The 14503-nt window shown below is 48.0% G+C and overlaps 1 protein-coding gene across 12 annotated transcripts in view; it reads right to left on the bottom strand.

Annotated features, from left to right (window-relative positions):
- The window catches only part of Pitpnm2 (phosphatidylinositol transfer protein membrane associated 2), a 137923-nt gene that overhangs the window by 21621 nt on the left and 101799 nt on the right, over window positions 1-14503 (bottom strand). For all 12 annotated transcript variants that reach the window (XM_085679091.2, XM_085679107.2, XM_085679097.2 and 9 more), the window contains 3 exons: window positions 5499-5713; window positions 4066-4187; window positions 2574-2801 (listed from right to left, as the gene is read on the bottom strand). In XM_085679091.2, coding sequence (XP_085535217.2) covers window positions 2574-2801; window positions 4066-4187; window positions 5499-5713 — 565 coding nt within the window. The remainder of the gene's footprint in view (window positions 1-2573; window positions 2802-4065; window positions 4188-5498; window positions 5714-14503) is intronic.

The raw sequence follows: 14503 nt of genomic DNA, 5'->3' as shown, positions 1-14503 counted from the left end.
CGTAGTCACTCTGAGAGGCTAGCTGTGGAGACCTCTGCTCACCCATGGAGCAGAATGGTACTGTCCTTCAGCCTCGATTGACTGTATTCCTAGTTTACACTTGAGGGAGGTATCAAGAGTGAGTCTCAGTTTCCTTTTCTGGGCCTGTCTTTTGGGCTGACAGTCTACTCTAACCTAACATGGAATGTTTTCCTCGTGGGCTGGCTGGAAGGGATGGATGGCACATTTCACTACTGTAGAGGCACAGAGGGAGCAGCTTAAGTTTTGGGAGTTATTTCTTTAAGATCACTTGTCAGTACAACGATGTTCACCATGCTCAGAGAGGGCTGGGTCATGTCTGCCTGCAGCTCTGTACCCCGAGAGTCACCCCACAGGAGCTCTGCAGAACTGGTACTATTACACCCACCTCACAGATAAGCAAAGTGCGACTCAGAGAGGCAACGGTGACTGCTATGGCAGTGTGGGGATGGCATGTCACAGCTATCCTAACAACTGTGCCCCCACGCTCCTTTCTGAGGAGACCAGACTTCAGAAAGCTGAGGAGTCTGGGTTTTGTCAGAAACTCAGGGGTTACATAGGGATGGTGGGGGAATGGGGGCCATAGAGCCTGGGAACCACTATCTCCAGGACCAGGGACCCCCCAAGCAGGTCATACAGGGCAGACTACAGTAAAGGGTAGGACAGCTGGGAAAGGGCCAGGGTGGCACCACAGTTGCTGCCTGCGAGATGAGGCCTGTGCTCCTGTTTTAGACAGAGTCAGGGATGTGGGGAGGTAGTAGAGAGGCTGTTTCGGTCAATCCCAGCTACCATGGGTTAGATAGGCAGACTGTAGGGATGTGCTCTATCCTGCCACCTTCACTGAACTGTCATGGACACCGCAGGGGCCTGCTAGAAAAGGAACAGGAGAGGATGTATCTGAGATGCTGCTCCTGGGATGGAGCTGGTGAAACTGTCCCATGGTGTACAACACCATCAAGGCTGTTGTGCACACATCATCACTGCCTTTCCAGGTGGGAGGCTCTGTACTCAAAGCCTAGTGTGCTGCTGAAGGCACAGGTACCTTCCACAATCTCTAGCATCCATACTGCATGGGGCTGTCTACCGATACTTCCACTGCCAGTGCAAAGAGTATCTGTTCTGGGTTCAGTTTATGTGGGGGTCTTGGTTCCATCTTCTAAAAACAGGGCAACAGTGCCCCATCATGGGTAATCATAGTGTACAAACAGGGCAACAGTGCCCCATCACGGGTAGTCATGAGTGTATAAACATGGCAACAGTGCCCCATCATGGGTAATCATAGTGTACAAACAGGGCAACAGTGCCCCATCATGGGTAATCACAGTGTATAAACAGGGCAACAGTGCCCCATCATGGGTAATCACAGTGTATTAACAGGGCAACAGTGCCCCATCATGGGTAATCACAGTGTATCAACAGGGCAACAGTGCCCCATCATGGGTAATCACAGTGTATCAACAGGGCAACAGTGTCCCATCATGGGTAGTCATGAATCAATGTGATGAGGGTGGTACATGTTGTCAATGATGTGGCTCTATTCATGCATAAAGTAACTTTTCCTTGTTTGTGGTGTCCCAAGGTGTCTTCCTGGATGTTACTGTGGGGTCACGAGTCTAGGGCTTCAAGGAAAATGGAGAAGGGGAGCCTTGGGACAGCCTTCCTTGGCTGGGAGCTCCCAGCATCTGTTAGTCCACCTGTTCCTGGGAAGGTCATGTGGGTGTGAAGGGCACTATATCTGAACCACTCTGCCATCTGGAATTTCCAGCCTGTGAAAAAGCAGAGCTAAGGACCAGCTAGGGTCTGGACCTCCTTAGGTAGAGGAATAAGCCTGGGAGCCAGGAGCCCCAGTGGCAAAGGGGGACTGTCTGGCTTCAATGGGGTGCAGACTACATTATCAGACACCAGCCAGGTCTGGAATGTTTGGGCAATGCATGAGGCATCAGCATGGACAGCAGGCACACTGGTCACAGATGGCCAAGATAGAGTGGGGAAAGGGAGCTGGAAACAGGCTTAGGGGTCTGTGGTAGCTGTTCTTATTGTCAACTTGACTACACCTGGAATTAACTAAAGCCCAAGCAGCTGGGCACATCTGTGAGAGATTTTTCTGGATTGGATGTTTGAGGTAGGAAGACTCACCCTAAATCTGGGACACACCTTCTGGTGGCAGCCTATATAAACGGCAGCGAAGAAGAAGCTTTGCTCTTTTCCTGCCTACCCTCGCTGTCACCGGCAGGTCTATTTCTTCATCGGCATTAAAGCCTACTTTTTCTGGGTTCCAGTGTATGCTAAAGACCAGGTAAGAAAACCAGCCTCATGGACCAAACTACTAGATTCTTGGACTTTTCATCAGGAGGCGGCCATTATTAGAGTACTTGAACCACAGCCCACACTACTCTGATAAATCCTGTTTATTTTCTCTCTCTCAGTATATCAATCCCATTTCTCTAGAGAACTTAATACAGAGTCACCTCCTAGGAGAAAACTCTAAGTACACAGCCAGCACATGGAGAATGAAGGCAGACAGGCAGGCGTACCCCAGCCCTGCACACACTCACCTGTGTCATGGATGAATCTCTCTATCTTGGACTGCATGCCCCAGTATCGGAATTCCACCTTGCAGAGCTTGTAGGCACACATGATGGGGAGGAGCCGCTTCTTGTACTCCTGAATCCAGTTGTCAGAGAGGGGCCCCCGATGAGTCTTGATTGACTGGAACAGCTTGGGGTCTTCTTCAGGCTTATACTCGTTAGGAGGCACAGGGTCCTTGACGATGTCGATGATGTCTAAGGGGACACCCTGCGAGTGGTCACGTTTGCCCAAATCCTATTCACCCTTTCCAGGACTCATCATGTATGATGGTGTGTGAATAGGACGAGGTTTCTGGTGACTCCCTGACTGCCAGCCCAGAGCCTTTCCTGTTCTCTTTAGTGTGTGTGACACTGGGACTGAACCTAAGGGCCTCATACATGCTAGATAAATGCTCTATCACTAAGCTATATCATCAACCCTATTTTTACTTTCTATTTCAAGACAAGGTCATAAACTAAGTTGTCCAGGTGGCTTTGAATTTATGATCCTCCCATCTCCCCGTAAGCAGCTTCAATAACAGCCTGTACTACCTGGCCTGGTTCTTGTAGTTTTTTTCTGAAGTCAGCTTGACATACCACGGTCCATGTGTAGAGGTAAATGGGGCAGTGAATCAAGGAGACAATGGGAAAATAATTCCCATGAAGAATACAGGGTAGGGAGGGATAGACAAGACTGAGAAACCTTTCCAGAGTAGGGTGGCATTTTGGCCACGGGAGAAAAACAGTGTTGGATCGAGGTGGGATCTTGAGGAACCACTGGGATGTTTGCCAAGGACAGGGGACTATTGTGGATGGGATGGAGAATCAAGTCCTTTGTCACTAGATGAGCCTCCTGGATAGCACCTAAGCAAGTAGACCTGGGCCAGAGACTACCATCTACAAGAGGCTTGCAGAACCGTGTTAGGCCCTCAGATGTGTTTTATTTGCCATTTTGTTAGACATTTTATCAATGTTTAAGAACTGGGGAAATTTCACATGAAAATTTCCAACTCTGATTTCTCTTTTAAAAGATTTAGCTGGGCACAGTGGTGTATACTTTTAATCCTAGTACTCGGGAGGCAGAGACAGTCAGACCTCTGTGAGTTCTAGGCCAGTCAGAACTACAGAGTAATACTCTGTCTAAAACAAAAAAGCTTAACAAAGGAAGACCGCCTCCTGCACAGTGACGTCAGCTGGAGAGCAGAGCAGCAAAGGCCACCATCACTCCAGCCACAGACACCACGATGTGGGCCAGTCATTCACAAGAGTCCACATGCGCATGTATAGGGAGGAGAAAGCCGATGGACTGGCATGCACATCCAGGACATGGAAGCCTGTCCTGCCTCACTCTGTGCCCCATCCCACCCCCACCTAAGACTTCAACGTACTCTCAGGATGAGATCAGGCAAGGGCAGAGGGGCAGAGTTAGGGTGGCCTGGGGTGGCAATGCTGCCGGCTGGGCTTCAGCCGTCATGCTCACCTGTTATCAGCTGGTTCTTTTCCACAGGAGACAGGCTGAACACATCATTGTTTTCCCCAGTATCGGTCTTATAAAAGGTCTCAATGTCAATGGAGAACTTCTCCACAAAGGGACAGGTGAACCTGAGAGAAAGAACATTCATTGGGACTGAACCCTGGAGGGGTTGTCACTAGCTAGCAGTCTGTTGGATCATGCTGGAAACAAAGTAAAGTGGGTAGGTGGTGTGGTTGATTACATGAGAATGGTCCCCACAGGCTCATATATGTGAATACTTGGTCCCTAGTTGATGGAACTTTTTGGGAAGGATTAGGAGGTATGGCCTGGTTAGAAGAGGTGTGTCACTGGGGGTGGGCTTTTGAGTTTCAGAAGCCCATGCCATTCCCAGTTAGTGCTGTCTCTCTTTGCTTCATGTTTGTGGAGAAGGTGTAAGCTCTCAGCTACTGCTCCAGCACCATGGCTTCCTGCCTGCTGCCATGCTCCCTACTGTGATGGCCATGGACTCATCCTCTGAAACTGTAAGCCCCAATAAACTCTTCTATAAATTGCATTGGTCAAGGTGTTCACAGTAAGAGAAATGTAATGAAGATAGGTGGAGTTAGCTGAGATGTGACAGTCACGTCTATTTCCTATATTACCAACTTGTCCTAAGAATAGCCAAGCCAGCTTGTGGGAGAGAGAGACAGAGATGAGAGCTATTGAACTTCCTTGGTAGCTTCTAGAAGCTTTCCACATCTGGCATCCATATGAGTATGGTGTGGTGGGAATGCATGCACAGCTACAATGGTAGTGTGCGATGAAGTCAGTGGATCTGGGCAGACATTCCTGGTACATGACACCAGTAAGAAGCCCACTCTGAAAACAGAACAGCTCCTTTCTGGAATAGAGAAGTACTCTCAGAAATCTTAAACTAGCTCTCAGAATTTGGTGTTTGTGGGGAGGAAGCCCTGGGAAGCTAAAGGGGAGTACTCTTGCTCAGTGAGAGCTAGCACTGAGGAGAAAAGAGTGAAGATCCTCTGCTGGGGAGAAAAACCCTGCTTACCAAGGGATGTATTAACAATGCTACAGAAGCTTTAGAGTCCCAGAGTTGGGAGATTTTGGACCATCTGGTTTACCTTCAGTTCACACTTCTTCCCAGCAGGCTGTCCCTGTTCATGGGAACTTAGAGAATGTTCATTCCCTGAACTTTCCTAGATGCCTGTCCTTGCTCAGTCCCTGCTTTCATGACTTTAATTGCCATTTCTTGGAGGCAGGCATACAGGGACATCTGTCCCTTTCCTGCCTGTGACCGCCTGTGAACCATTAGGGGACATGTGTGAGGCAGAGTTTTATGCTTGTAGGGGTGCAGGGGGTTGAGCCTGCCAGGAGAATTCCTGGACACACGCTGTGGAGTTCCCCTAGCAGATGGCATGCTGAGGAGGTAGAGGTAGGCACACCTGGTTCTGGTGTAGGGGTAGGCATTCCAGGACTCCTCCACCACCCGCAAGGCTGCCTTGGGCAAGATGGCACGGAACCAGCCAGGGATGTGCATGCCCACATGATACACCTTGTGGGTGTACTGCCCAGAGCCACCAGGACCATCTGTGTAGGGCCGGTTCTCCAGGATCTCCACGCCACTGCCTTGTCCATAGGTCTCGTTGCGGCTTTTCTTCTACAGGGGAGGGGGAAAACAGGTTGATGTGTGGTCAACATAGAGAAGAGGCTCAGAGGACAGAACAGGAAAGGTGTTCAGCCTTGAGGCTGGCTCTTTCTGTGTCACTTTAGGACACCACAGCCTCCTAAATCTGCACTGAGGCTCTATGAGCCCCAAGCCTTCTGAAGGAAGTGAAGCGAGCCCTGAGTTTTCTCTTTAAGTATAAGTATCAAAAGCACAAATCACCTATTTTGACTCCTATCTATCCTAGGGCTGAGCTTTCCCAAGATGCCCATTTTCCTCCTTTTCTCTTCTTCTTCCTCCCTGTCTTTATGACAGGGTCTCTGGCTGACCTGAACTTCCTTTATAGACCAGGCTAGCCTTAAACTTGAACTCACTTGATCAGCCTTACTTTGCCTCCTGAGTGCTGGGGTTAAAGGTGAGCACTGCCACACCTCGCCTCTTCTTTCTTTTCTTTTGTTTGTTTATTTATTTTTTGAGACAAGGTCACAGCATAGGCAGGGACGGTACTGACTTGCATTTCTAGCCTCCTATAGGCATTACAAGTGCGCCTCACACCAGTGCTGGGTGCCTACTTTCCTGCTTCTGTGCAGTTCTGTACTGTTTGTTCCAGGCACAATAATTAGGCAAGAAAAAAATAATAAAAGGCATCCAAACTGGAAAAGAAAAAGTAAAAATCATTTTATTTTGTTGAGAACATAATCTTTATATAGAAAATTCTAAAGAATTTTCCTTAAAGCTCTTAGGCTTAATTAAATGAATTCAGCAAAGCTTCGGAACACAAAATCAACACACTAAGCTGAAGAGCACAAAAAGGAAACTGGTTGCGTTTATAAAAGCATTTGTCAGAACAAACAGGAATCCATTTGACCAGAGGTGAAAACTGAGGACCACAGAACCAAAAGAAACTAAAGACCTACACAACTGGAAAAGCATCCTCTTCACAGGTTAGACTCAACACTGTGAAGACAACAATAATCCCAAAGAAGCCTGCAGGACCAGCAAATTTCTAGTGTTTTTATTTTGTAGGAGCAGCACATGGATGCTACAATTCATACGTTATTGCAAAAGAGCCCAAACATCTGTAAACAACAACAAAAACGAAAGCAAGTTGGAATCTCATACCTCCCTGTATCACACAAAGCCAGAAGGTAGAAACCATCCAGCTGGCCACCAGCTGAAGAAAGGGTATACCCTGGCCTGGGAGATGACTAAGCAGGTAAGAGTGCTTGTTGTGCAAGCACAAGGATCTTAATTCAGAACCCTGGAAGCCATGTAAAGCCATGTGTGGCTGCATGCATGCCTGTAATCCCAACACTGTAGAGGGCAGAGACAACAGGATGTGGGACTTGCTAGCTGCCTAGCTGCTTCAAAGGATAGACCCTCTCTCAACATAATAGGGTGCAGAATAACAGACAGGTCATCTGGCATTGCCCTCTGTTTGCTTAGGGCTTAAGGTGTTCTTGAGACACACAGGTTTACTAGGGGCTAAGAAAATTCTGTTTCCAGAACTGGCACTGTTCCCAAAGGTCTAGTCACTTGCCATGAGCCCGCCACAGTGGTGCTTATGACCCATGCACATTCTGTATGTGCAAATTCTTGAATTAAACATAAAGAATGATAGGTGGTATGCTTGCCCTAAATGGAACATACCCAGTGTGCCCCATTCAAGGCTCAAGGAACACTGTGGAACTGGGGACAAAGAGAACATAAAGCCTGAAGATGGAGAGGTGTGTTGTAGAAAACTGTCCTCTGGACACACAATGCCATTGTGTTCATGAACTCATTGCAGCCATAGTCATTACACAAAGTTGTTCAAGACTGGGGGAAGGGCTCAGGGGGCCTCTGGCTGCAAATGGTGGCTTGGGGAGGGGCTGTCAGCTGTCACTTTCTTCAGTGGTGTAGCCAATGATAATTTGCCCATGCTCCAGTAAAAAATTTCCCACTCATGCAAGCAACCCTAATTAAATGCACTGGGCACCATGCACACAAAAGCCATGAAGGTGGGGGCCTTGCTGGGATTCAGTGGGATGGAGCAAAGATGAGATACTGTAATATCAAGGGGGTGAAGACAACTAAAATTCATTGTGCACATGTACAAAATTGTCAAAAACTTAAGATGGAAACAGTGCAGATCAGCTGGGCTTGGTGTTCATGCCTGTAATTCCAGCAGAAGCAGAGAGATTATGAATTCCAGTTCAGCCTGGGCTATTTCAAAAAAAGTCTCTTTGAAAACAACCACCACCGGGGCAGGAGAGATGGCTCAGCAGTTAAGAGCACTGACTGCTCTTCTAGAAAACCCGGGTTCAATTCCCAGCACCCATATGGCAACTCACACTGTCTTTAACTCCAGGATTCAGCACCCTCACACATTTATACATATAGGCTAAAACACCAATAAAACAAATAATATAAAAAAAGAAAACAACCACCACCAAAACAGAAAAGTAAAGAAAGTTCCAGCAAGATTGCTCGTGGATAGGGCCCTTGTCACCAAGCCTGGTAACTTGAGTTCAATCCCTAGGACCCACATGGTAGAAGGTAGAACTGACTCCTGAAAGTTGCCCTCTGACCTCCACATGCATGCCATGGAACACATGCTTCCCTGCCCCCCCCCCAAAAAAAAAGAAAAAGAATTTTTGAGAGAGAGGGTCTATCTGTGTACTTCTGGCTCACTATGCAGACCAGGCTAACCTTGAACTCACACAGATCCGCCGCCTCTGCTTCCCAAATTCTGGGGTTAAAGACATGTGCCACCCTGCCTGACCCAAATAAACGTAATTTTTTTTAAAAAAAGTGAAGAGAAACCCAGAACTACCCAAGCCAGTGAGAAGTCTCGCTCTGAGTTGCACTGCAAGGAAAAGTTTTACTGCCACGAAAAGCTCCAGCCTCTGAGGACAGCTGGTCCCTGTCTGCCTTGGGAAGACAGTTAACTCTGACTGTGCTAAGTACTGGGTATGCTCTACAAGGCTCCAAAGTCCAGATATCACTCAGGTTTGTTTCTGAGATAGGACTGAGGGTACAGGGTTGAAGACCCCGGGAACAGAGAGGTGAGGAGGGTTCAGCTGCTCTGACTTAGTCATTGATGCTTTCAAATGGGGCAGGGAAGAGTAGGGCTTGATCTGGACCTGTAAGGCAACAAAGAGGGCCACTCACAGAACCTGCTGGGGCTGACATGTACATGCTGTGGCTAAGGAGGAGGCCCACAGGGAATGCCAAGGCTGAGCAGACCTTCTGGACCCTATCTTTGTCTGCACCTGATCCTTAAACTGGTAGAATGGAGCACTCCACATTCTGTAAGAGAGGAAACCGCACAGGGTACTGGGTGCAGCTCACTCAAGGTGATAGCTGACTACCAGACTACAGACACTTGGGACAGTGTAGAGACAGAAAGGAAGAAGTTGAGATAGCTGAGAAGAACCATACAAGCATCCTTTCCTGTTGGGTGGGCCTGGTGCTAGACTACTGATCTGTAAGAGTGGGGGCAGCCATGTCTGAAGTGGTGCTGGCAGATACCATGTATATACAGGAACACACATGACTCACAGTCTCCTTCAGGCTGTCGTCTGAATGTTCTCTTCAGAACCCACCTAGACCGTGTATGCCCTGCTTTGGGCTATCACTCTTCTCAATATTCCAGCTACTGGACGTGACTCAGCCTCCCAGGTGAGCAATGCTGTGTTATAGCTACTTTTAAGTGTTACTGTCTACTTTACTGCAGAGGCCCACAGGCACAGGCTGCCTGGAGAGACACCCAGAGATGCTGGGGTGGAATTGTGTGTTCTGAGATCAGCCTATGACTAGGAAAACTGAGAACTGTTGCCCATTACTGGGCTTAAGCACTGGTCAGGATGTCTATGATCATGTGACTTTTCTGTACATATGTGAGACAAGCGTGTGTGTGTGTGTGTGTGTGTGTGTGTGTGTGTGTGTGTGTGTGAGACAGGAGTCCATGGATTCAGGGCTCTGCTAGGCAAGACAGCAGGACAATGTTCTTAGAGTCACCTGTAGACAGATGTGGTGTCTTAGAGCTGTACTCTCAGCATCTGGGAAGCTAAGCCAAGGGGAGAGCCGTGTGTCTGAGATCAGTCTGGATATGGAAGTGAGGAGGGGAAACAGACAAAGACTGGGAGGATGTTAGTCACATATAGAGAAACCGAGGAACAGGAACCAACTGTGATCTTACTCAGTTAGAATGACAGAGAAGCAGACGAGGCAGCGGAAGTTTTGGCAGGGGCCCCAGCAACACACAGGGCCACAAACTCCCTAATGGACATGACTGTCTCACTGGCTGTTATTGACAGCTCATTAGTAATACATTCCCTGATATAAATGCTAAAACTCAGAAGAAAATGCAGGGATAGGTTTATGAGCTTGGATTAGACATGGTTTATACATGTGACACTGGAACTGCTAAGATTGTTTAAAAAGGCACCCGGGGGCTTGATCTGATCTTAGGGGTGACCAATGTCTCCTCATGGGGAAGGGGTACCTTGTCACTTACGTGTGTAATACATGTAGACAGAGTGCCTACAAGGAAGATGGGATGTGGTCCCTTATGAGGCAGAAGTGGGTGGAAATGGGAAGCTACAAGTGCATCCTTTAGCAGGAAACCAGCAAAAACATTCATCACAAAAGACAGAGAAGCTGGATTTAATGAAAATTTATAACACGTGTTTTGCAGAAAGAAAGTTAAAAGAGCTTGTATAATGCAAGAGAAAACTTGCCAGTAATATCTGATGTTAGGAATTTGTATCCAAAAGATAAAGAGAATGTCTACATCTCAACAACAGACCAATGACACGTTCACAAATGGTCCAAAGGCTTGAATAGTCATGTCTCCACAGAAGACGTACACAGGGCCAGTGAGTGCCTAAAGGTTGCTTAACAACACAAATAGTCAGGAAACACAAACCAAAACCAGACAGAAAGCACCAAGCCTAATGCAGAAACTGGAGCCCTCACATACAGCTAGTGGGGGCGGAAACAGTGTAGCAGTTCCTCATAGATAAAAAGTCTAAAGGGAGGCACAGAGGCACAGCAGAGGAAAACCTACTTCCTCACAGAGTCTGGACACTACTTATACACAATCACCAAAAGGCGTTCATCAGCACATGGGAAAACAAACATGGTACATTCATCCCATTGAACAATCTCCAGCCATAAAGAGGAATAAGACACTGATACTGGCTGAAAGGTAGATGAGCCCTGAGGACATGTTAAGTGACAGAAGTCAGATACAAAAGGCTGCAAATCATGTGATCCCATTAATAAAAATGTCCAAAAGAGGCAAACCCAGGGTTCAAAAGCCGATTGTTGATTCCCAAGGGCTGGAGGGAGGGCAATGGCACATTCTACAGGTGGTAGCAACTATACAAACTAGTGATTTCTACTTTAAACTCACAGAGATGTGCCTGTCTCTGCCTCCTGACTGGGACTAAAGGCATGTACCACCACCACCCAGCTGTAATTTCTACTTGTAACACACTCAAAACATAGGAAAATATATGGACCCTCTGTGTAGTCAGTTTAATTGTGAACTTGACACAATCTGATTCACCCTGGGAAGAAAGACTCAATGAGAGCTTATCTAGAGTAACCTGGCTTGTGGGCACGTCTGTGGGAGCTGTCTTGATTAACGTTAATACTGCGAGAAGACTCAGTCCACTGTGGGTGGCACCACTCCTTAGGTTTGGGTCCTGGCCTGTGTATGAGGACAGAAGTTATATGAGCACTAAGCATGTATGCATTCATTTCTCTCTGCTCTTAGCTGTGGATGAGATGTGAGTAGGTGATTCGAGCTCTTGCAGTCCTGACTTCCTCCTAGGATGGACTGTACCCTGGAACTGTGAGCTGAAGTCAACCTTTTCTCCCTTAAGTTGCTTGTTGTGATTTTACCACAGCAACAGAAAAACGAGGACACCTGCAGCCATACATAATATTTATATACCATATCTGGAAGGTGGCTTCTGTACAATTCTGTGAATATGCTACCTGTCCCTTCAGATGTGTGGGACTTACAAAGCTGCTCTAACAACAAACCAACTCCAGTCTTGCCTCTTGTATTCACTAAGGTTTAAGAAGAGCCAAACAGGCGAGTGGGAGGGGCTTGGTGACACTGACACACATAGCACCTAGGTCATCTCTACATTCCTTCCCAGTGTCTGAAAGGTCCATTTCCTGTTTTATAGATGCTACGTTTGAGGCACTTGTGACTTTAAGCCCAGACTATGCTTCCATGGTGACGTGATGGCATTGCTAAGGCTATCCTTGGTCAGCTTCCCAAGCAGCACGTATGTCCATGTGCACACATGCTCAGTACCTGACTGAAATGCTCACACTGATACGTGCAGATGCATGTGTACTCTTGGGTGCTCCTCCCACACACACTTCATCACCTCAAACACCACAGAGCCTGACCTCTGTAGGACACAACGTGGTGTCCAGCTCTGGGACCCGGAGTAACTAAAGCCTCCTTCAGAAAGGAGAAGGAATGTCCTGGGGTGGAGGCACAGCTTTAATCCCAGTTTTTGGGAAGCAGAGGCAGGTGGGTCTCAGTGAGTTCTAAGCTATCCAAGAGTACATAGTGAGATGTGTCTAGAAGAAAGGAAGAGAGGAAGAAAGGAAGAGAGGAAGGGAGGTGGTATGGGAAGTCCTTCTATATGTGTTGCTTTTCTTGGTTAATGAATAAAAAAAGATGGCTTGGCCTGTGATAGGTAGGGTAGAGTAGAGCTAGGTGGGGAAGATTAAATTGAATGTTGGGAGCCGCCATGGAGCTGCCAGAGGAGAAAGACGCAAGTCGTCAGATGAAACCTTGCCAGTAGGCCACAAGCCTCATGGTAAAATATAAAATAATGGAAATGGGTTAAATTAAGATATAAGAGCTAGCCAATAAGAAACTAAAGTTAATAGGCAAGCAGTGATTTAATTACTATAGTTTCTGTGTGATTATTTCGAGTCTGGGCAGCTGGGCATGAACAAGCGGCCTCCTGCTACAGGGAGAGTGGACGGATGGACCGCTCTTGGACTGGGCTAGGTTTGAAGTGAGCGGATGTGCTGTGGCACAACTTGTTTTACCTCTCACAGCAGCCCTGTGCCTGCGGCTGGTAACTGCAGGCCTGGAGCACGGGGCAGCACTACAGTGACCTGTGTAAGGTGGGAGCTAAGACAGGTGGTAACTGTCTGAGGAGATCCAGGAGTCCATTTCTGCTGTTTGAGGCCAGCTAGTGTGTGTGCTTCTTTGTACGGCACCAGGAGGCTAATACACTTGCCTGCTGAGAAGTTTAGTGAGGAGATGGGCCAGTTACAGGGGTTGGAGAACCTCAGAGGTCTCTCAAGGTGGAGACAGGGTGCAGAGAGTCAGGAAAAACTGAAAAAAAAAACCAGCAGGGGCAGGGAAGGCTCTTCCATATAGACCCACACAGCACTCACTCTGTTCACTGAAGCACATCTAGGCTCCAGCCACCTCCAAGCTGCCTGCCAGAATGGCCAGCATGCTCTCCTCCTCACAGGCTCTAGGGACACCATCCCACCCTTCTAATCTCTGTGGTATGTGGCTGCCTCTCTCATCTTATCCTGCCTGCCTCCTCCCTGAGTTGCTGCATCCTTTCCTCTTCTTATACGGACAACAGTTAGTAGTCAACTTGGGGTAGGACCTAAATCCAAGATGATCTAATCTCAAAAGTTTTAACTAATTATATATACACAGACCCGAGTCTAGATGAGGTCATACTCTTGAGGTTGTATATGATTGGGAACTGGGGTTGGGCACTACTCACCTAGCTAGGTAGTTTTATTGATGACTTCCTGTGGTTAACCTTCAGCCTGTCTGTCAGAGAAACACTGACTGTTTATCCCTCCCCTGCCTAATAGGGAAGTCCTTCGCCTCCTGGAGTGGTTCTTGTGCTTCCTGCACAGTCACACAGGCCCTTCCCCAGTGGCGGTGACTCTATGGGTGGGCCACACCATCCTGGCCTTACCACCCACAGTATGCCCTCTAGTTATATGAGCATTTGAGTCCTGGGGGTGGAGTGTGACTGTAGAAGGGACATGTGGGTGAAGGGCATCCTGCTCCAATCCCTAAAGCCATGATTTCAGAGAAGGAAGAGATGCATCAGACTAGGAAACCTCAATGCTCCAGGTGCAGAAAGGCAGCCAGCTACATCTCCAGACAAGGACTGGCTTCCTGGGGCCAGCTGTTCTCCCCTGGACAAGCTCTCTGACAGCTCTGGGCTGCCTCTTACCAGTTCTGCAGGTCACCGTGGGGACTAAGGCAGGTGATGTACTTCAGGTGTAGGGTACCCAGGCTGCTGCCATCACCAGGTGAGGGCTATGGACGGTTGTAGTCACCAGTGAGTGAGTGAGTATGGAGACTTGAGGGCATCAAGGCTGCTGTCTGTGCAGCAATCCCACACAGCACTAGGGTACCTCCATGTAATAGATTAAACAAAGGCTGGTCAAATGTATCAATAATCAATGGGATCTTGTTCTCACAATCACCAGGCACTCTGGAGGTGGTGTCTCCCAGCTAAGCCAATCCTCTACAGGCTGATCCCGGGGTTCCACTGACCATAGTAATGAAGGGAGCAACAAGCCCTCATACAGCTGTAGCTTAGCCATACCAGAGAAACAAGCTCTCCTCAGCCTCCCTATGCTCTGCCCACACAGGAAGCCACTACCAAATCCCTGCCCATGACCATTCCTAAACAGTATGTAGTGCTGCCCACCCTTGGAACCTTGGGTTGGCAAATAGTCACCAAACCTCCATGGGATCTCTGAAGGAAGGCT

This window comes from Myodes glareolus, chromosome 2 (genome assembly GCF_982192425.1).
Source record: "Myodes glareolus chromosome 2, mMyoGla1.1, whole genome shotgun sequence".
Taxonomy (NCBI): domain Eukaryota; kingdom Metazoa; phylum Chordata; class Mammalia; order Rodentia; family Cricetidae; genus Myodes; species Myodes glareolus.
Note: the sequence above shows the minus strand (reverse complement) of the source record. Positions and strands in the feature narration are given on the sequence as shown.